Source organism: Euprymna scolopes, chromosome 23 (genome assembly GCF_053919585.1).
Source record: "Euprymna scolopes isolate OS-2025 chromosome 23, ASM5391958v1, whole genome shotgun sequence".
NCBI lineage: Eukaryota > Metazoa > Mollusca > Cephalopoda > Sepiida > Sepiolidae > Euprymna > Euprymna scolopes.
This window is the reverse complement of record NC_136504.1, coordinates 105,861,065-105,884,085: the sequence shown is the minus strand read 5'-3', so window position 1 is coordinate 105,884,085 and position 23,021 is coordinate 105,861,065. Positions and strand designations below refer to the sequence as shown.

Genomic DNA, 23,021 nt, shown 5'->3' with positions numbered 1-23,021 from the left:
TTAAGAGTCTCGAACCCAACCCTTTATTATTATTACTAGTGACATATGGCCGAGTGGTCCTAGACGTTGTATCAAAGTTTACAGTTACCCAAAGGTGCTGAGTTCAATCCTGAACGAAGGCAGTGAAAAAGTAACATTGAAAAACAGAGAATCAGCAACTATGTCCCAAAGCCTAGCTGGAGTCCGAACACGGTACCCCCGTAATAATAATAAAGGGTTGGGTTCGAGACTCCTAACAAACCGTTCACCTGACGAAGGCCGGAGGGCAAAACGGCCGAAACGTTGTGACAATAACAACCAAGATGAGGAAGTCAGTCCGACAATCTCAATCAATGAAAACAACTCATCTCAAAAATACAGACAATTACTAATTTAAAACTATCATGAAACTTTCTCAACGCTTTTCTTTTTTACTCTTTTCGCCCCAAACAAACAAACTACACTTGGAATATAACGGGTGGTATTTATTTGCTCCCCCCACCGAGAAAATTAGGCACAAGGCTGATTTTTAATGTGAGGAGTGAAGGGGAAATGGCGACCAACTCCCCGGGGTAGGGGAGCTAAGGGGTTACTATTTGGAATTGTATCTAACAGGGGACTGTGGGGAGTTGAGCAACGAGATGTCTGTTCACATTACATTTATGCCAGTATGTTAGTATCACTAGTTTGTGCCTCTTTGGCTATGATCACCGTGTAGTATCTGTATTATGCTGTGGCGAATAGTGCCAAGGGTCAGAACGATTATTATGATTAATTGTTAAATTATTTAGGTTAAAAAGATATTCAGAAAAAAGTTTTAAAAGAAAAGAATGTTAGTTAAAATATTTATGTTAAAATATTTAACTGGAGAATTTTTGCTCAAAGAAAAAAGTGATGAATAGAGGAGAGGCATAAACAAAGCTAGTTTGGGATTTGGTTTAGTAAACAATGATGTGGGGGGGGTAGTGATAAACAAGATTGCTCCTCTGGCTGGCATAAGAGACACGTAAGCCAGGAGGAATCAGATTAATGCAATTTTATGCGAGACGAAAAAGAAAAAAAAATTAAAATCTAGTCTTAGACTTTTGATTAGATTTGGTTTGATTGTGGTTTCATACTTTGTTGAACTCATGAACACTAAAAAGCCATTTAGTTAAAAAATTAACATTCCAACACAAGAAAGAGAAAGAAACAACCATAGTAAAAGTCAATCTATTATGATGCTGGGATGGAAAAGATCATGAAATACCAAGGTTCTAAGTATGAGGTGCCCTCAATAAGTTTCCAGACTTCTTTTTTGTGACATAAGAGACTCAAGGAAGGAAGGGAGTCTGGGAGGTATGATGAGAGATGTGAGAGAAATAATACAGTCAAAACACCAGAGTTCATTGGCCAAATAAAGTATTCCAATTACTGCTGTGGCTGTTCATTCGAACTTGAAATCATAAAAATTTGTCATTCATTACAAAAGATGTATTGCAATAACCCGACTGATTTTACAAGAGTCTAAAATAATTTTCAATGCCTGTACAAAAATGTCTAGAAACTTATTATATACACCTATTAAGTGTTTGTCATTATTTGCGACCCATTTCTAACATATCATTTTTTTGGTCCTTTTCTAACATGTCATTTTTGTGGTCCTTTTCTGAAATGTCATTATTTTTGGTCCAATTCTGACATGTCATTATTTGTGATAAATTTCTTATATGTCATCATTTATGATGCATTTCTGACATGCCATTATTTGTGATCATTTCAGACATTCCATTATTTGTTGTTCTTTTCTGACATGTCATTCTTTGTGGTCAATTTCTAACGTGTCATTATTTGTGATCCATTTCTGACATGTCATTATTTGTGATCAATTTAAGACGTGTCATTATTGTGATCCATTTCTGATGTGTCATTATTTGTGATCAATTTCTGACGTGTCATTATTTGTTGTCCATTTGTGACATGTCATTATTTGTTATCAATTTCAGACGTGCCATTATTTGTTTCCATTTCTGACGTGTCATTATTTGTGGTCCATGTGTATTTCTGATGTGTCATTGTGATCCATTTCTGAAGTGTCATTATTTCTGACATGTCATTATTTGTTGTCCATTTCTGACATGTCATTATTTGTAAACCATTTCTGAGATGTCATTATTTGTAAACCATTTCTGACATGTCATTATTTGTAAACCATTTCTGACATGTCATTATTTGTAAACCATTTCTGACATGTCATTATTTGTAAACCATTTCTGACATGTCATTATTTGTAAACCATTTCTGACATGTCATTATTTGTAAACCATTTCTGACATGTCATTATTTGTAAACCATTTCAGACTTGCCATTATTATGGTCCATTTCTGACGTGTCATTATTTGTGATCAAATTATGACATGTCATTATTTGTTGTCCATTTCTGACATATCATTATTTGCGATCCATTTCAGACGCGTCATTATTTGTTATCCATTTCTAGCATGTCATTATTTGTGATCCATTTCTGATGTGTCATTATTTGTTATCCATTTCAGACATGTCATTATTTGTGATCCATTTCAGACCTGTCATTATTTGTGGTCTATTTCAGACCTGTCATTATTTGTAATCCATTTCTGATGTGTCATTATTTGTGATCTATTTTTTTTTTACACAGTGATCATCACTTATCAAGGCCCGGAAGCCAATCAGGGATTTCTGATGTGTCATTATTTGTTATCCATTTCAGACCTGTTATTATTTGTGGTCTATTTCTGACGCGTCATTATTTATGGTCCATTTTTGACGTGTCATTATTTGTGATCCATTTCTGGCGTGTTATTATTTGTGATCCATTTCTGACATGTCAGTATTCGTTGTCCATTTTTGACATGTCATTCTTTGGTGTTCATTTCTGACATGTGTACCCCCAACCTGATAAAGCTCGGCTAGGACTCCTTTCTGTCTGGAAACTCGGCTCGGATCGTCAGGTCCTTCTCTGAGGGTTGTTACATTGAGTCCTGTATGCTGAAAGTGAATATTGAAGCCACAGGCAGAAAGAAAAACAGAGACATGCAATTCTAATCTATTAATCACGAAATTATGTACAGTGTTTTTACATATATCGTTCAGTTCTTAGTAAGTTTTTCAAAGTCTCAAATCTTTTTCACAGACAGCGTTAGACGGTTTTTTGGAGGAGGGGTCACGTCTTCAGGGAACGACGGGTTACTTCGAGTTTTGTGCACAAACTCCTTCAGAAACAGACTAATTTTTGCATGACATTCGTATTAATAGTGGTGTATGTGGTCGGGGTTAGAAGTCTCCCCAGCCAATCAGATCACACCACAAAATCGGGAAACCCCAGATTTTGCGGGTGTGCAATTCACCAATTTTGTGATCTGAGATTTACAGATATATTAAATTTCCATGACCCCTAAGGTGATCCCTGTCAGTCCGACATCTGGCTTTTGAGTTCGTCAAGGCTAGACAATGTTATGTTATTGTTCTAAGTTCCTGTCATCAATTTTAAATGCAATATATATTTCTCTGACTTCCAAAAAATATCAATTTTGACGATGAAATAAAATATATATTTATATTCTCTATTTCAACTCCTCGGAATATCTGTCGCTACCCGGGATCAATTAGCATAGTTATTCGGCCCTCCTCAGAATCTACAGCTCCCCAATGAGGGCAAGTTGCTCCCTCAGGTTGATTACGTCACACATGTCCTTATTTGTTGTCCATTTCCGACATATCATTATGTGTTGTCCATGTCAACCCTAATCAGATGTTTCAAGTTTATTTCTCACGTTACTCAGTAACATGTTTCCTTGATTTTTTCATTACATTATTTCATTTTTTATTTGTCTATCTTCACTCATTTACAGGCGTTTCAAATTTCCTCTGAGGCTTGTGGCCAATATGACAGTTCACACTTTTTCCATCATTGCACTTTTCCTGTTGTCCCTTTCACATTTGATGCCCGCTGTTGTCGGACATGCACGCCTGCTCCATCCACCATCACGTGCGTCAATGTGGAGATTTGGATTCAATGCACCAATCGACTACAATGATAATGAAGGATTCTGTGGTGGAGCTGCTGTAAGTATCCATTGTATATAACATTGTATTAGAAAATATGATGGGTTTGCTATACAATAGCCGCAGGTACAAAAAAAATGGTAAAGAAACGAATATATAACAAATGAATGTTACCAAAGGCAAGATAAGTTATTCTTCTACCTTTTGGTGCTGTAACTGAGTTTAAATTACGTTTTAAGTGTGAAATGCCAGTTGTGCTAAGCGCCCCAGTTGAAACGAAAAAAAACATGGCGCCATGATGCTCTTACCTTTGAAGTCTCGTGAATCGGTAAAAAAAAAAAAATCAAAAAATGTTTTTAAAGTACTAACAGTAATCCACTGAATAAACATTACTGTGACATTTATTTGGTTTTTATTTAGAATTGAACCTAATTAAAAAAAAATACAGGAAAACCTTTATTATGTACTAGGCCGGGTGTCCGGCGTTTCGCAAGTGTTTGAAGGTTTGTGTTGAGCAAAAAAAAAAAAAAAAGTGTTAGAAGGCAAGCAGGCTCGAACCCGTACTGCGAAGGAGGAAAAGAACGTGAAAAAAAAAAACGTGACGCCTTTGCTGTTGCGTCCATTGCAAAACTGGAAGTGGCGAAAGTGTAAATTTAGGCTAGTCAATCAAAAAGAGGTGATGACTTTCGCAAATATCGTCAAAACAAGCGACTCTCCCTGTAGAAAAGTGTCCAGTTGAGAGTGAAGAATTTAATATTTTTAGCCAATTTTTCAATGTTTGTCGTCCGAAGAGTCGAGCTTCCAAACGATATTGATTCTGTGAAAATCCGTCGCCTCTTTCAAAAGTTTTAGGCAGACATACATACATACATACATACATAAATACATACATACATACATACATACGATTAAACTGACAGGTGAGACTTATATTATAGACCAGGTGTTTGGAGGTGTGTATTGAGCAAAAAAAGGAATAAATAAATAAAGGCTCGAACCCGTGACGTGAAGGCAGAAAAGAAAGTAGAGGTGTGTGTAAGGGTATAAGAAATAAAACAAAATGGTGTTAGAAACCCAATTAATGTTACTGTGACATTTATTTGGTGGGTTTCTATCGATATTTAATTTTATTTCTTATTTTGAAGTGATTATCGAGCTATTTTTTCTTGTTCGTGCCTTTGATTGCATTCATTTGTTATATATTTGTTTTTGATAACTTTTTCGTACCTCTGTGGATTTTAACGCAAACCCGTCAAACATATGCCTGATGAAGAGAAATGTTCTCGAAATATTACAAGATGTAAGATGCATAAGAAAAATATGCACATTGCATTGCCTCCTATAAATCTAAATTTCCTTTAGACCAGGGTTCCTCAACCTTGCTTGGCCCAGGCAACCTTTTCACCATTTATAAGAATACTAGCGGGGATGCCTGGCGTTGCCCAGATGTTTGGAGGTGTGTGCATAGGGGGTGGGGGTAAACTAAAGAATAAGTGAAGTAATAATCCTGTGTAAATATTATATAAAAAACGATGGTAAACTTCTTGAAAACACCGGAAAAACCAAAACAAAAAAAAAAATTAAATAAAAAGCAGCAAACAAACGTAAAAAAAAAAACAAAAAAAAGGTAAAAAAAAAACAGTGAAAAGCAAACAAAATTGTATAAATAAACCCTGTTTCAATATCATAAAAAATATTTATCTGATACCTCGGATCGAACCTGCAATCTTAAGATAACAACGCTGATGACCACGGGTTTGGAGGTGTGTGTAGGGAAGAGGGGTAAACTAAGGAATAACCGAAGTAACAACTATGTTTAAATATTATAAAATTAAAAAAAAAACGTTGCCCGGCTGTTTGGTAGGGAAGTAGGCGTGAACCCAAAGCCTCGAGGCTAAGGTGAAAAAAAAACAGTCTGACACATTACCTCGATGCCAAAGAGACAGAAAAGTGAAAAGTCACAAAATTAAACGTTTAAAAAAAAAAAACAGCAGGTGGTTTAAACTAATGTCAATGTTTTCCAGGTCAAATATCACGCCATCGTCGTAGTAGCAGAAAGGGGTCCCGTTGAGGGTGAAAGAATTGATGTTTTTAGCCAATTTTACGATATTTGGCGTCCGAATGTTTGAGCTTCAAAATTATACAAATCTGGCGAAAATCCGTCGCCTCTGTCGAAAGTTTTTGTGAGACACACAAACACACATTTTGCCTTTTATATATATATACTAGCAGGGCTACCCGGCGTTGCTCGGGACCGTATAAACAATGAAAAAACAAAAGCAGATATTGAACATATGTTTTATTCTTAGGGGAGAGGAATCTTTCATCTCAAGTTTTAGCGTTACAAACAAACATTTGTCTTTTATATATATAGATAATGACAGTTTTTTTGGGGGCCCCCCTCGAAGATAACTGATCAGTTGACCAACTTCTAGTCGTCAGTTTGACGTGAAATTTTGATATTTGTCATCCGGGTGATGGGGCTTCAATATGATACCAAATTCGTCAAGTTTGGTTCCGTCTTTCAAAAGTTTTAGCGTTACAAACAAACATACATACATACACACAGACGTTTGGCTTTTATATATATAGAAGATAGACTAGCAGGGCTACCCGGCGTTGCTTGGGACCGTATAAACAATGAAAAAACAAAAGCAGATATTGAACATATGTTTTATTCTTAGGGGAGAGGAATCTTTCATCTCAAGTTTTAGCGTTACAAACAAACATTTGTCTTTTATATATATAGATAATGACAGGTTTTTTGGGGGCCCCCCTCGAAGATAACTGATCAGTTGACCAACTTCTAGTGGTCCGTTTGACGTGAAATTTCGATATTTGTCATCCGGGTGATGGGGCTTCGATATGATACCAAATTTGTCAAGTTTGGTTCCGTCTTTCAAAAGTTTTAGCGTTACAAACAAACATACATACATACACACAGACGTTTGGCTTTTATATATATAGATTAGCGGGGGTGCCCGACGTTGCCCGGGTGTTTGAAGATCAAAACAAAAATAATAAATGAAGTAATAACCCTGTTTAAATATTTAAAAAAAAAAAAAAAAAAAAAAAAACAGCGAAAAAAGTTTTGGGAAGGAGCTAGGCTCGAACCCAAAACCTTGAGATTAATAGACTCATGACGTAGCATTATTCCACGAAGGCAGAGACTTTAGAAGGGTTTAAAATAAGCATTTAAAAACCCAGGTGGTTGAACATCAGCGTATGGTTTTCTAGGTCAACTATCACACCATAGCAGTAGCAGTAGTAGAGAAAACGAATTCACAGCACAAATTTTGTAAGATAAAAGTCGCTGAAATAAAAGATATTTGTGACGTCATTTCATAGATCGTAGGTATTATAATCTAAAGAGTATATAAAAAGTTCTAAGGCATAGTAACCCCCTGGAGAACTTGCTCCAAAAAAGCGTTTACCAGACATACAAAAATATGCACACACACACACAAACACACAAACATACACAAACACACACAAACACAAACAAACACACAAACACACTAACACACAAACACACAAACACACTAACACACACACACAAACACACACAAACACACAAACACACTGACACGCAAACATACTAACAAACTAACACACAAATACTCTAACACACTAACACAAACACACACACAAACACACTAACACACAAACACACTAACACACTAGCACACAAACACTCTAACATACTAACACACACAAACACACAAACACACTAACACACAAACACTCAAACACACTAACACACACACACACACACACATACAAACACACTAACACGCAAACACACATTTTGCCTTTTATATATATATAAAAGAAAATAATCCTCTTCCCATTTCCTGTCTTTTCCAAGATTGCCTGTCTCAAAAAGTGAACTGCTTTGCTATTTCAAGCTTCAGTAATGTTTTGATTTTCTTCTTTAAAATCTTCTGTTGAAAACAGCTTCATCTTTTTGAGAACATTCCCGCGGTGTTCAAAAAAAAAAAAAAATTGGTGACCTGCTAGTATTTCTCTAAAATTGGCTCGTCCCAAAAATACCTTCTTCAAATTGGAATTTCTAAAATAGAGGTTCTCAACCTTGCTTGGCCCATGCAGCCTTTTCACCATTTGTAAGAATGTCATTCCCCCCCCCCCATCACCGTTTCTCGCCTTTTCTCAATAAAGTGCACTGCTCTGCTATTTCAAGTGCTACGACATACGACACATAGAGCTTCAGTAACTTTTTTGTTTTCATCTTTTTGAGAGCATTACCATGATGTCCAAAAAAATTTTTTGTTGTTCTTGTCTTTGTGATGAGGATGAACATTTTGCAAATGTTGCTTCATCTTTGCTGGTTTCAAAGAATCATTTGCTAAAACTTTACTACAAGTAACACACTGGGTCCTTTCTTAAGGCCACCATTCGCCCATGTATGGAGTATTGCTGTCATATTTGGGCTGGTGCATCGGCTACTAGTCTCTCGCTCCTTGACAAGGTTCAAAAGAAAGTCGCAAATCTGATAGGCCCTGAACTGGCATTTAAGCTTCAGCCTCTGTCCCATCGACGGAACGTTGCATCCCTCTGCCTGTTCTACAAGTATTTTAATGGTGAATGCTCTAACGAACTGCAAGCACTTGTGCCCCCACGATGTGAACACCCTCGGCAGACCCGACAGGCTGTAAAATCCCCCCCCCCAACACTGTAGAGATCCCTAGATGTAAAAAATCTTTCTACTTCAGTAGTTTCTTCCCCAGAACGCTAGACTTTGGAATTCCATTCCAGGTCCCTGCTTCCCCAACTGTATTGACGTGAAGAAGTTCAAGTGCAACGTGAACCGACATCTTGCTGCCCAAATCCCTACATTACAGTAGTTGTTGCTCCTGATAGTAACCCCCTACACCAAAGTGGCAATGTGCCTTGTTTGGGGTAAAAATGTAATAAAAAAAAAATTATGATGATGGATGTGAATCCATATTAAATTTATGAATGATCGTATTTTTTTTTACTCATGATGGGCTTGAATATTGTAAAAAAAACAAGAAAAAGTTAAAACTATAAATGGGTTGTAAATTCACCCCCTGATAACCTATACTCTAAAAGATACCCCTCTAAAACTTGGCACCTCTCTCACACAAGAAGGAGCCCTCCCAAAGTTTGGTAGTCAATCTCAAAAAGTCGTCCAGCAGATTCCAACATGTAAAAAAGATGGGGTTTTTTTTGTATAATTATTCATCTGACTACTTCTCATCTTGAGTGTGATTTTCACAACGTTTCGGTCGATATAACCTCCAACCTTCTTCAGGTGTATCTTGTTGAACTCGGAAATGTTTCTGTCGAACTCGGGAATTTGGACGGAATTTCGAGCAGAACCCTTTATTTACTTCATGGGGGTAGCGTGCTCTTGTTCCGGTAGCCAAGTAATTCGCAAATGTATATTTCGGTCGCCGACACTGAGGATTGAACCTTCAACATTCAGGAGAATATCACTTTTACAATTGATTTTTCCTAGTACTCTAACCACTGCGCCATGGGTCCTTGCGAAACGTCATGTTTTTTTTTTTGTTTGTTGTTTTTTGTTTTTACAAAGGAGGCGCCGCTTATCAACGCCCGGAGGCCACTCGACAAGCGTTAATGAGTGTACAGAAGTTAATGAGAAAATGTAGTAATCGTTAGTAGTGGAAATTTTGGTTAATTGGATTACATATGTTAGACTCAACAAAATGATGTTAATTTAAAATTTTATTACATAACTAGTTTTGCCTGGTGACATGCAAGTCTTTTTACTGCAATGAACAATTGAATTCATTTCACCAACAATAAACATTAATGAACTGCAATGAACAATTGAATTCATTTCACCAACAATAAAAATTAATTAACTGCAATGAACAATTGAATTCATTTCACCAACAATAAAAATTAATTAACTGCAATGAACAATTGAATTCATTTCACCAACAATAATTAATGAACTGCAATGAACAATTGAATTCATTTCACCAACAATAAAAATTAATGAACTGCAATGAACAATTGAATTCATTTCACCAACAATAAAAATTAATGAACTGCAATGAACAATTGAATTCATTTCACCAACAATAAAAATTAATTAACTGCAATTAACAATTGAATTCATTTCACCAACAATAAAAATTAATTAACTGCAATGAACAATTGAATTCATTTCACCAACAATAAAAATTAATGAACTGCAATGAACAATTGAATTCATTTCACCAACAATAAAAATTAATGACCTGCAATGAACAATTGAATTCATTTCACCAACAATAAAAATTAATGAACTGCAATTAACAATTGAATTCATTTCACCAACAATAAAAATTAATTAACTGCAATGAACAATTGAATTCATTTCACCAACAATAAAAATTAATTAACTGCAATGAACAATTGAATTCATTTCACCAACAATAAAAATTAATGAACTGCAATGAACAATTGAATTCATTTCACCAACAATAAAAATTAATGAACTGCAATGAACAATTGAATTCATTTCACCAACAATAAAAATTAATTAACTGCAATGAACAATTGAATTCATTTCACCAACAATAAAAATTAATTAACTGCAATGAACAATTGAATTCATTTCACCATCAATAAAAATTAATTAACTGCAATGAACAATTGAATTCATTTCACCAACAATAAAAATTAATGAACTGCAATGAACAATTGAATTCATTTCACCAACAATAAAAATTAATTAACTGCAATGAACAATTGAATTCATTTCACCAACAATAAAAATTAATGAACTGCAATTAACAATTGAATTCATTTCACCAACAATAAAAATTAATGAACTGCAATGAACAATTGAATTCATTTCACCAACAATAAAAATTAATGAACTGCAATGAACAATTGAATTCATTTCACCAACAATAAAAATTAATTAACTGCAATGAACAATTGAATTCATTTCACCAACAATAAAAATTAATTAACTGCAATGAACAATTGAATTCATTTCACCAACAATAAAAATTAATTAACTGCAATGAACAATTGAATTCATTTCACCAACAATAAAAATTAATGAACTGCAATGAACAATTGAATTCATTTCACCAACAATAAAAATTAATGACCTGCAATGAACAATTGAATTCATTTCACCAACAATAAAAATTAATGAACTGCAATTAACAATTGAATTCATTTCACCAACAATAAAAATTAATTAACTGCAATGAACAATTGAATTCATTTCACCAACAATAAAAATTAATTAACTGCAATGAACAATTGAATTCATTTCACCAACAATAAAAATTAATGAACTGCAATGAACAATTGAATTCATTTCACCAACAATAAAAATTAATGAACTGCAATGAACAATTGAATTCATTTCACCAACAATAAAAATTAATTAACTGCAATGAACAATTGAATTCATTTCACCAACAATAAAAATTAATTAACTGCAATGAACAATTGAATTCATTTCACCATCAATAAAAATTAATTAACTGCAATGAACAATTGAATTCATTTCACCAACAATAAAAATTAATGAACTGCAATGAACAATTGAATTCATTTCACCAACAATAAAAATTAATTAACTGCAATGAACAATTGAATTCATTTCACCAACAATAAAAATTAATGAACTGCAATTAACAATTGAATTCATTTCACCAACAATAAAAATTAATGAACTGCAATGAACAATTGAATTCATTTCACCAACAATAAAAATTAATGAACTGCAATGAACAATTGAATTCATTTCACCAACAATAAAAATTAATTAACTGCAATGAACAATTGAATTCATTTCACCAACAATAAAAATTAATTAACTGCAATGAACAATTGAATTCATTTCACCAACAATAAAAATTAATTAACTGCAATGAACAATTGAATTCATTTCACCAACAATAAAAATTAATGAACTGCAATGAACAATTGAATTCATTTCACCAACAATAAAAATTAATGAACTTCAATGAACAATTGAATTCATTTCACCAACAATAAAAATTATTAACTGCAATGAACAATTGAATTCATTTCACCAACAATAAAAATTAATGAACTGCAATGAACAATTGAATTCATTTCACCAACAATAAAAATTAATGAACTGCAATTAACAATTGAATTCATTTCACCAACAATAAAAATTAATTAACTGCAATGAACAATTGAATTCATTTCACCAACAATAAAAATTAATGAACTGCAATGAACAATTGAATTCATTTCACCAACAATAATTAATTAACTGCAATGAACAATTGAATTCATTTCACCAACAATAAAAATTAATGAACTGCAATGAACAATTGAATTCATTTCACCAACAATAAAAATTAATGAACTGCAATGAACAATTGAATTCATTTCACCAACAATAAAAATTAATGAACTGCAATGAACAATTGAATTCATTTCACCAACAATAAAAATTAATTTACTGCAATGAACAATTGAATTCATTTCACCAACAATAAAAATTAATTTACTGCAATGAACAATTGAATTCATTTCATCAACAATAAAAATTAATGAACTGCAATGAACAATTGAATTCATTTCACCATCAATAAAAATTAATTAACAGCAATGAACAATTGAATTCATTTCACCAACAATAAAAATTAATGAACTGCAATGAACAATTGAATTCATTTCACCAACAATAAAAATTAATGAACTGCAATTAACAATTGAATTCATTTCATCAACAATAAAAATTAATGAACTGCAATGAACAATTGAATTCATTTCACCAACAATAAAAATTAATGAACTGCAATGAACAATTGAATTCATTTCACCAACAATAATTAATTAACTGCAATGAACAATTGAATTCATTTCATCAACAATAAAAATTAATGAACTGCAATGAACAATTGAATTCATTTCACCAACAATAAAAATTAATGAACTGCAATGAACAATTGAATTCATTTCACCAACAATAAAAATTAATGAACTGCAATTAACAATTGAATTCATTTCACCAACAATAAAAATTAATTAACTGCAATGAACAATTGAATTCATTTCACCAACAATAAAAATTAATTTACTGCAATGAACAATTGAATTCATTTCATCAACAATAAAAATTAATGAACTGCAATGAACAATTGAATTCATTTCACCATCAATAAAAATTAATTAACTGCAATGAACAATTGAATTCATTTCACCAACAATAAAAATTAATGAACTGCAATGAACAATTGAATTCATTTCACCAACAATAAAAATTAATTAACTGCAATGAACAATTGAATTCATTTCACCAACAATAAAAATTAATGAACTGCAATTAACAATTGAATTCATTTCACCAACAATAAAAATTAATGAACTGCAATGAACAATTGAATTCATTTCACCAACAATAAAAATTAATGAACTGCAATGAACAATTGAATTCATTTCACCAACAATAAAAATTAATTAACTGCAATGAACAATTGAATTCATTTCACCAACAATAAAAATTAATTAACTGCAATGAACAATTGAATTCATTTCACCAACAATAAAAATTAATTAACTGCAATGAACAATTGAATTCATTTCACCAACAATAAAAATTAATGAACTGCAATGAACAATTGAATTCATTTCACCAACAATAAAAATTAATGACCTGCAATGAACAATTGAATTCATTTCACCAACAATAAAAATTAATGAACTGCAATTAACAATTGAATTCATTTCACCAACAATAAAAATTAATTAACTGCAATGAACAATTGAATTCATTTCACCAACAATAAAAATTAATTAACTGCAATGAACAATTGAATTCATTTCACCAACAATAAAAATTAATGAACTGCAATGAACAATTGAATTCATTTCACCAACAATAAAAATTAATGAACTGCAATGAAAAATTGAATTCATTTCACCAACAATAAAAATTAATTCACTGCAATGAACAATTGAATTCATTTCACCAACAATAAAAATTAATGAACTGCAATGAACAATTGAATTCATTTCACCATCAATAAAAATTAATTAACTGCAATGAACAATTGAATTCATTTCACCAACAATAAAAATTAATGAACTGCAATGAACAATTGAATTCATTTCACCAACAATAAAAATTAATTAACTGCAATGAACAATTGAATTCATGTCACCAACAATAAAAATTAATGAACTGCAATTAACAATTGAATTCATTTCACCAACAATAAAAATTAATGAACTGCAATGAACAATTGAATTCATTTCACCAACAATAAAAATTAATGAACTGCAATGAACAATTGAATTCATTTCACCAACAATAAAAATTAATTAACTGCAATGAACAATTGAATTCATTTCACCAACAATAAAAATTAATTAACTGCAATGAACAATTGAATTCATTTCACCAACAATAAAAATTAATGAACTGCAATTAACAATTGAATTCATTTCACCAACAATAAAAATTAATGAACTGCAATGAACAATTGAATTCATTTCACCAACAATAAAAATTAATTAACTGCAATGAACAATTGAATTCATTTCACCAACAATAAAAATTAATGAACTGCAATGAACAATTGAATTCATTTCACCAACAATAATTAATTAACTGCAATGAACAATTGAATTCATTTCACCAACAATTAAAATTAATGAACTGCAATGAACAATTGAATTTATTTCACCAACTATAAAAATTAATGAACTGCAATTAACAATTGAATTCATTTCACCAACAATAAAAATTAATTAACTGCAATGAACAATTGAATTCATTTCACCAACAATAAAAATTAATTAACTGCAATGAACAATTGAATTCATTTCACCAACAATAAAAATTAATGAACTGCAATTAACAATTGAATTCATTTCACCAACAATAAAAATTAATGAACTGCAATTAACAATTGAATTCATTTCACCAACAATAAAAATTAATTAACTGCAATGAACAATTGAATTCATTTCACCAACAATAAAAATTAATGAACTGCAATGAACAATTGAATTCATTTCACCAACAATAATTAATTAACTGCAATGAACAATTGAATTCATTTCACCAACAATTAAAATTAATGAACTGCAATGAACAATTGAATTCATTTCACCAACAATAAAAATTAATTAACTGCAATGAACAATTGAATTCATTTCACCAACAATAAAAATTAATTAACTGCAATGAACAATTGAATTCATTTCACCAACAATAAAAATTAATTAACTGCAATGAACAATTGAATTCATTTCACCAACAATTAAAATTAATGAACTGCAATGAACAATTGAATTCATTTCACCAACAATAATTAATTAACTGCAATGAACAATTGAATTCATTTCACCAACAATTAAAATTAATGAACTGCAATGAACAATTGAATTCATTTCACCAACTATAAAAATTAATGAACTGCAATTAACAATTGAATTCATTTCACCAACAATAAAAATTAATTAACTGCAATGAACAATTGAATTCATTTCACCAACAATAATTAATGAACATTTCAGAACTATGCTTGATCATGCGTGTACACACAATGTTGCAATATTTTGGATATATAATGGGGTAGTTATTTAAATGCTGCCCACATCAGCTAAATGTTGCACACCTGTTGAGCTGAGTGTCAAGTAACGAATCCTTGACGAGTACTACCCTGTCTCCCTGCAGCTGAAGCCACTAGGAGACACATCCCATCATAAAAGATTTATAATGGAGTATGATCCCAAACAGTCGGACGATTCTATTTATAAACGATGCTGCTAGGAACTGACGAATCAAATTAATTCACGTTCTGCTACCAACCAATCAGAAACCAAAATTGCTCCATAAATATTAAACCTTTTCTGTAGCAATTCCACGTGTTTTTGTTTTTTTTCGTCTCGACACGGTTAGAATATTTTGCTCTGTGGAACTGTCTACTGCAAACAAGTCACCTCTCAGGACTTGTGTGTAACAGCGAACCATCGGAAACTGTTCTGTCTACTGCAAACCAGTCACCTCTCCAAACTTGTTTAGAACAACGAACCATCTGAAACTGTTCTGAAACTAAACATGGCTTACACTTCTAGACACACACACACACACACACACACACACACACACACACACACACACACACACACACACATGCAGTTATGTTATTTCCATTGTTCATTATAAATGTATTGTTTGTATATATGTAAATCGGTATTATGGTTTTTCTTATTTTAATGTCGGAGTCGAGAACATACATATTTATCCTTTATACATGTGACATAAATACAAGGAAAATAACTCATATTTTGTAAGGTTTATAAAGAAGGATTTATGAAAATCAAAATAACAAAATGAACAAAATTTATAACTCATAGTTTGCGTTTCCTCCTCCCCCACCGACCTCATTTGGAATTTTTTATTAGCCACAAAAAAGTAAATACCCTGCTAATTCAATGTATGCAAGTTCATTTCAAAACATTCTCCAAAATTGGCCCAAGTTTTTGACAGTTTTCAAAAATGAATTACCTCCCTTGCTAATATAACCAATCTCTGTATATTATGTAAGCTAAAATTGCTAATTTCTTCGAAAATTATTTTCAGTAATAATTAATTTTCTATCTCATCGTTTTGTTTGGGTATAGCCCCCACCACCACACCCCTAACTTAAATTAATAGCTTTCGTCTTGAGAGAGCGCCATGTCTTTAAAAGCCTCTGGTGGGACTGACCTTCACTCCTGATCTGAAATGGAACATATACATCAAATCTGTTACCAAGATCGTTGGTAAAATGGTTGGATCACTCTACCACTCTAGTAACTATCTCACCAACAACATTAGTGAACATTCCAGAACACATGTACTCACACCAGTGGCGTATCTAGGGTATGGCAGGCATGGCCCGTGCCATGGGCACCACTCTGACATGGGCGCTTAAAGCAAGAATAACCATATAATTACTTTATTAAAACATTCATTTCATGGTTTATCTTTCGTTAAAATTGTGCCTGTATTATAATATTATGTAGGTTAGGTATATCTAAGGTATAAATTATTAAGAAGGGGCGCACATTCAAACTTTGCCATTGGCGCCATTTTACATAGGTACGCCACTGACTCACACACACACATTCTTATGTTTTTCCATAAATATATCGTTTGTATATACGAAAATCAAAGTCGAGGACGCACACTTTTGTATTTTGAAGATATTTTTTTACAATGCTTATATCTTTATTTCTTTTTTCAGGTACTTCATGAAACATATAATGGTAAATGTGGTGTTTGTGGAGATGTTTGGGACCCAATACCCCGTGCACATGAAAGGGGCGGACCTTTCTACAGTGGCTATGTGACAGCAACTTTCAAAGCTGGTGAGATCGTCACTGCCGTAGTACAATTGACTGCCAATCATGGAGGATTTTTCGAGTTTAGAGTCTGTCCGTATGATAATCCGGAAGCTGGTGATCTTGAATTGGATACAGCGGGCAAAATGGTTGAAGTGTCGCAGGCATGTCTCGATAAACATCTTTTACGCACGGAAAATGGACAAGGAACAAAGTTTTACTTAAATTCAACTAATATTGGTTACTACAATGCCAGTGTGAAATTACCCGTTGATCTTCATTGCAAAAAGTGTCTCTTCCAGTGGAGATACAAAACTGGTAATGAACACCTTCTTTTATTCTTTACTAGCGAGGGTACTCGGCGTTACCCAGATGAGAAACATGGGGGAAGGGGGTTTAAAAAAAGTTTTGGTAGGTAGGTAGGATCGAACCCGAAGCCCTGAGGTGAAGTCGGAAAATAAAATGTGAAAAAAAAAAGCATGACACATTAACCAATCGGCCAGCAAGAAAGAGTCACTGAAAGACGTTTGAATTTATTTAAGTAGGAAGACAATTGACAGGTGTGTGGAAGCCTTTCCTAGTCTCACACAAAAACACGCGTTCACATCTAAAGCTATATTACTTGTCATATGCATACGCGCACACAAACATACGTGCGCACGCCCACACACGTACATATATTCACGTTCGCGTACATACACTCACATTCACGTGTATATACACACACGCTAACGTACACACATGTACTCACACATGCGCACACGTATGTACACAGATGGACGACGTCACTTCCTTTCAATGGAAATCCGCACATGTGCAAATACCACCGGAAACAAGTATAAAACAAAGAGCAATAAGTGGCTTCTTTCTTTTAGGACCAGCTCTCGGGTTGAGAGGTTCAACGAACCAGCCGCCTCCCTTTCGGGAGGCACGTGCGTCACGTCCCCTGCTACTATGTATGGGGCACGAGCTAACAGACCGTACGTACACTTTATACGTTTTCCATCTCCATGGCCTGGATTGACTTTTTCTCATTCTCTCTCTATACTACAATACACTTTCCTCCTCACCAGCTAACAGCGAGAGACGCACACCAAACTGGATTGACTTTCTCTCTTTCTCTCTCTGCAACAATAGACTTTCTCCTTCTCACCAGTAAACAGCGAGAGACGAACGCGGATATGAACACGTGTTGTACCCTTTTCTTTCATTTGTTTCTTCACGAAATAAATTCCTGTTCGTTTAATTCAAGTAAACGCGTTCTTCGTTCCTTCCTCAAAGCAATTTATTTTTCCTTTCCAAATTCAAATCATTTCTCCTATTTTGTACAACTGGGGGATATGTATAATATATAATATATAATATATAATATATAATATATAATGTATAATATATAATGTATAATATATAATATATAATGTATAATATATAATATATAATATATAATGTATAATATATAATATATAATATATAATGTATAATATATAATATATAATATATAATGTATAATATATAATATATAATATATAATATATAATGTATAATATATAATATATAATATATAATATATAATGTATAATATATAATATATAATATATAATGTATAATATGTAATATATAATATATAATGTATAATATATAATATATAATGTATAATATATAATGTATAATATATAATATATAATATATAATATATAATGTATAATGTATCCACCAGTCCACTACAGGTGTCCGCACTTAACTTAATAAGGTCAAGTGGAAATCGTGGAGTTAACATTTTCTGCAAGTGTTACGACGATGTAAACAATAGCTATTCAGCAGTTAACATTTTCTGCTGGACAGTTTTAAATGAGGTCAATAACTCGGTTTGTTTGTTTGTTTTTACCCAACTTTGGGGAAAACCAGCTCCCCGTTTATTAGGGGAGTGTCCAGACGAAAGCAATTGTTTGATATGATGCTAAAAAGCCGACATTGACCAAACGTTTACATCGCTTTTCAGAAACCACCGAGAACTGCCGATTCGAATCCAGTTTTGCTTTTTTGTTTTTTACTTCCTTTCCCCCTGGGTTTGAGCCTGCTATCACTTTTTTTTTTCTTTTGCTCAACACACACCTCCAAACATCCGGGCAACGCCTGGCACATAGGCTAGTTAATAATCCAGAATGGAGCGATAAAATAATTGCCCTAGTTCTAATACTCATCTGTGGAACACAATACTGTAGGTTTGCTTCCTAGATAACTACAGTATGGCCGTTTTCAAGTCCAATGTAAACAAATTCTAGTTGAGCCGTCCTCTTGTATAATAATATTCTGCCCACTTTCCATCGTCATTACTGATTATCATGCAGTTGTCTCACTGTCCAACTAATAAACTCGTTTACTCTTATCCTTGAGTGGCCTTTAGGCCTTGGTGATTTTTTTTAGCAAAGGAAGATAAATATATTAGCTTTTAGAATGTGAGACAACTGGCCTAGGCTCTTAGTAGTTGGATGACTACACTTCTTATTGAGAAGATGTAGTTAGAGGGTGCCTTCACTAAGTTTTCAGACTTTTTTCATGTGAGCACTTTTATTGATAGTACACACATGAAACTATAGTCCTCTTTGAAGTAATCTCCTCCGGCTGCAATGCATTTGTTGTACCATTCCAACAACTTCTGGAAGGCCCCATGGAAGTCCTTTTGTGTGAGCTTGTCAATGACGCTCATCACAGCCTCTTCCATCTCCTCAATTATCTCATAACGACAGCTTCTAAGCTTTTCCTTGAGCTTAGGGAATAACCAAAAGTCACAGGGAGCAAGGTATGGACTAGGGAGGGTGAGGAACTGTCTTGATGTCTATCTTGCTCAAATAATTTGTGATCTTCTCTGAACACCTTTAGGAAAAAATTTGCATAATTCTTCCACATCTTCAGTTCCTCATGAATAATTGTGCATACAGTTCCCACACCAACATCAAACTATGCACATTGTTTCTGTAGACATATGACGGTCTTTATTCATGAAATTATTTATTTGGCCAATCAACGTTAGTGTTCTGACTTCCTTACTCCTCCCACACATCTCATTATCTCTTAGACTCCCTGCCTTTCTTGAATCTCTTATGCCACTCAAAAACTGATGCCCGATTCATGCAAGATAGTCCAAAAGCAGTCTGAAGTATTCCATACGTTTCTATGGCATTTTTTCCAAGTTTAAAACAGAATTTTATTGCATATCGTTCTTCTTAAGTATCCTCATGTCTAGATTGCATTTTTGAAATTCATCAGCTGTGACAATCAGGCTTTAGTAGGCTGTATTCCAATTACTGTTTTAGCTGTTCATTTGAACCTGAAACCATAGAAATTGGCCAGTCATCTCATAAGATGTATGGCAATAACATAATGGATTTTCAAGAATCTACGACAATTTTCACAGTGGACTTTCTTGTGTGTGCCAAAGTGGCTCAGGTGGCAGAGTATTTGTCTCACATACAAGTGACACGTGTTTCAATTCCTAAATTTGGATAAGTTCTTACTGATGAACTCACAAGAAACTCGAGTCTAAGATTTCTAGTCAGTGACTTTCATGGTTTGTGTGAGCTGTGGCACAGTTTGATTGCAGAAATAATGAAATAAATGTATCGTGTGAGATTTTTTAAAAGTGGATAAAAAATTTTTTTAATATTAATGTGTCGCCTATCCTGGCCCCCAAAATCAGACTTGTGTCATCTAATGGGTGCATGTGCGTGCATGTCAATTCTTAGATATTAAACTAACAGTTCACCTAACATGGACAATGATGTACAAGGGACAGTTCTCTTAAAAAAAGAATGAATAGACATCTTTGTTTGTGGAACAGCATACAAAGGGACACATACCTTGTTGAATAGTACTTTGTCCTGAAACTGAAAACACTTTCCTCCGAAGAAACACCAGTTGGCAAAGTTATTATTTTCACATGTAACATTTGTTTCCGCATTCTCAGAGTTAGACGCCTTTCTCTGTTATTTCTACGTCACTCTAATCGGTTAGTCAAAAGGGTTCCATGACTGACAGACAACTGTCTAACTCTCCACTCAGACTCTGAATGTTAGACATCTGGCTCTTAGTAGTTGGATGACTGCACTTCTTATTGAGAAGATTTAGTTAAAGGATGCCTTCAATAAGTACTTTTATTGATAGTACACACATGAAACTCTAGTCCTCTTCGAAGTAATCTCCTCCGGCTGCAGTGCATTTGTTGTACCGTTCCAACAATTTCTGGAAGGCCCCACAAAAGTCCTCTTCCAGACTTTTGTGCACTCTCGACGTACATATCCCTGACAAACCCACTTGGCGACAAAATGTATATTAGCCAGGCTCATCATTGCTTAGAATCAATAAGAGATCTTTATCCTTGGCCCCCCCCAAAATCAACAGATTAGACTATTCCTATAATGATCCAGTCTCTGTTGATTTTGCGATGGGAGTTTAGTTCTGTGCAGTTCTAGGAGGTCCAATCTCCCAGACCTTGTCTTCTCTCTTTGAGAAGGGGCTAGTTTGCTGCTAATCACCTGAGACGATCTACCGGGGAATGCTGATGGAGCTGCCCAGGCAGTTTTGCAGGTCAGAGTGCCCCTCTTTGGGGTGCTGACCTCTCAGTCCTACTTTGCAACCCTGGTGTCTATGTTCTTGAAAGTGGGAGAAAACTAAACAAACTAATGTGTCACCTTTTATCAAGCACTACTTCTACTGGATCATTTTTCATAATTTTTGGAGTTTATACTAATTTCGACATAATACGTAAGTAAATAATGTTTTCACCTGAAATGCGTTGTTTTCAAAGATAACTGATCCACACAAACACCGTTTCATAATTTAAAAAAAGATTTTTTTTTTGGCTTTTTATTTTATGTATGTATAATTATTTTCCAGGAAATAGTTGGGGAACTGACGAAAACGGCTACTCTTGTGTCGGATGTGGAAAGCAAGAAGAGTTCAAGGCATGTGCGGATATTATTATTGAACCTTCCGATGAAGTGAGCACGGTGATGCCGATGACCTCTACACAAAATGGCGAAACTTCTGAAGACACCACAACAGAACTAACTGAAACTACAACAGGTAAAACTTTCTTCTTTTTGAAAATTAATTTGTTCCTACCAAGAATTCAACCTAATTAACTAAAATAAAAAAATAAACAAAATACAGAAAAATCTTTATGATGGAACAAAGATGTCATATTCCAAAACTCACTTAAATTAATGAAGTAGTCCTTTTTTTTTAATTAACTAAAATAAAAAAAAAAACCAAAAATACAGAAAAATCTTTATGATGGACAAAAATGTCATATTCCAAAACTCACTTAAATTAATGAAATAGTCTTTTTTTTTATATATAGAAAATCATTTTTTTTATTATTTTTAGCGATTTTAATAGTAAGTTATAGCCATTACAAGGCTGATTTTGATCTCCGTAGTTCGAATTGAGTTGTCTCATCCTTATTAAACACTATCCTGGGTGCCCGGCGTTGCCTGGGTGTTTGGAGATGTGTTGAGCAAAAAAAAAAAAAAAAAGTGATAATAGGCAGGCAGGCTCCAATCTGTACCACAAAGGAGGAAAAGAATGTGAAAAAAAAAAAGTGACATCTTGCCGTTGCGTTCATTGTCAAACCGGAAGTGGCGAATGTTTAAATTAAGGCTAGTTAATCGAAAAGAGGGGATAAC

General features: G+C 33.5%; 1 protein-coding gene across 2 annotated transcripts in view; it reads left to right on the top strand.

The window, feature by feature from the left end:
- Nucleotides 1-23,021, top strand: part of LOC145246119 (uncharacterized) — a 222,870-nt gene that overhangs the window by 175,566 nt on the left and 24,283 nt on the right. For both annotated transcript variants that reach the window (XM_080107958.1, XM_080107957.1), the window contains exons 2-4: nt 3,849-4,062; nt 17,241-17,655; nt 22,231-22,419. In XM_080107958.1, the coding sequence (XP_079964084.1) occupies nt 3,883-4,062; nt 17,241-17,655; nt 22,231-22,419 (784 nt within the window). In that variant the 5' untranslated portion in view covers nt 3,849-3,882. The remainder of the gene's footprint in view (nt 1-3,848; nt 4,063-17,240; nt 17,656-22,230; nt 22,420-23,021) is intronic.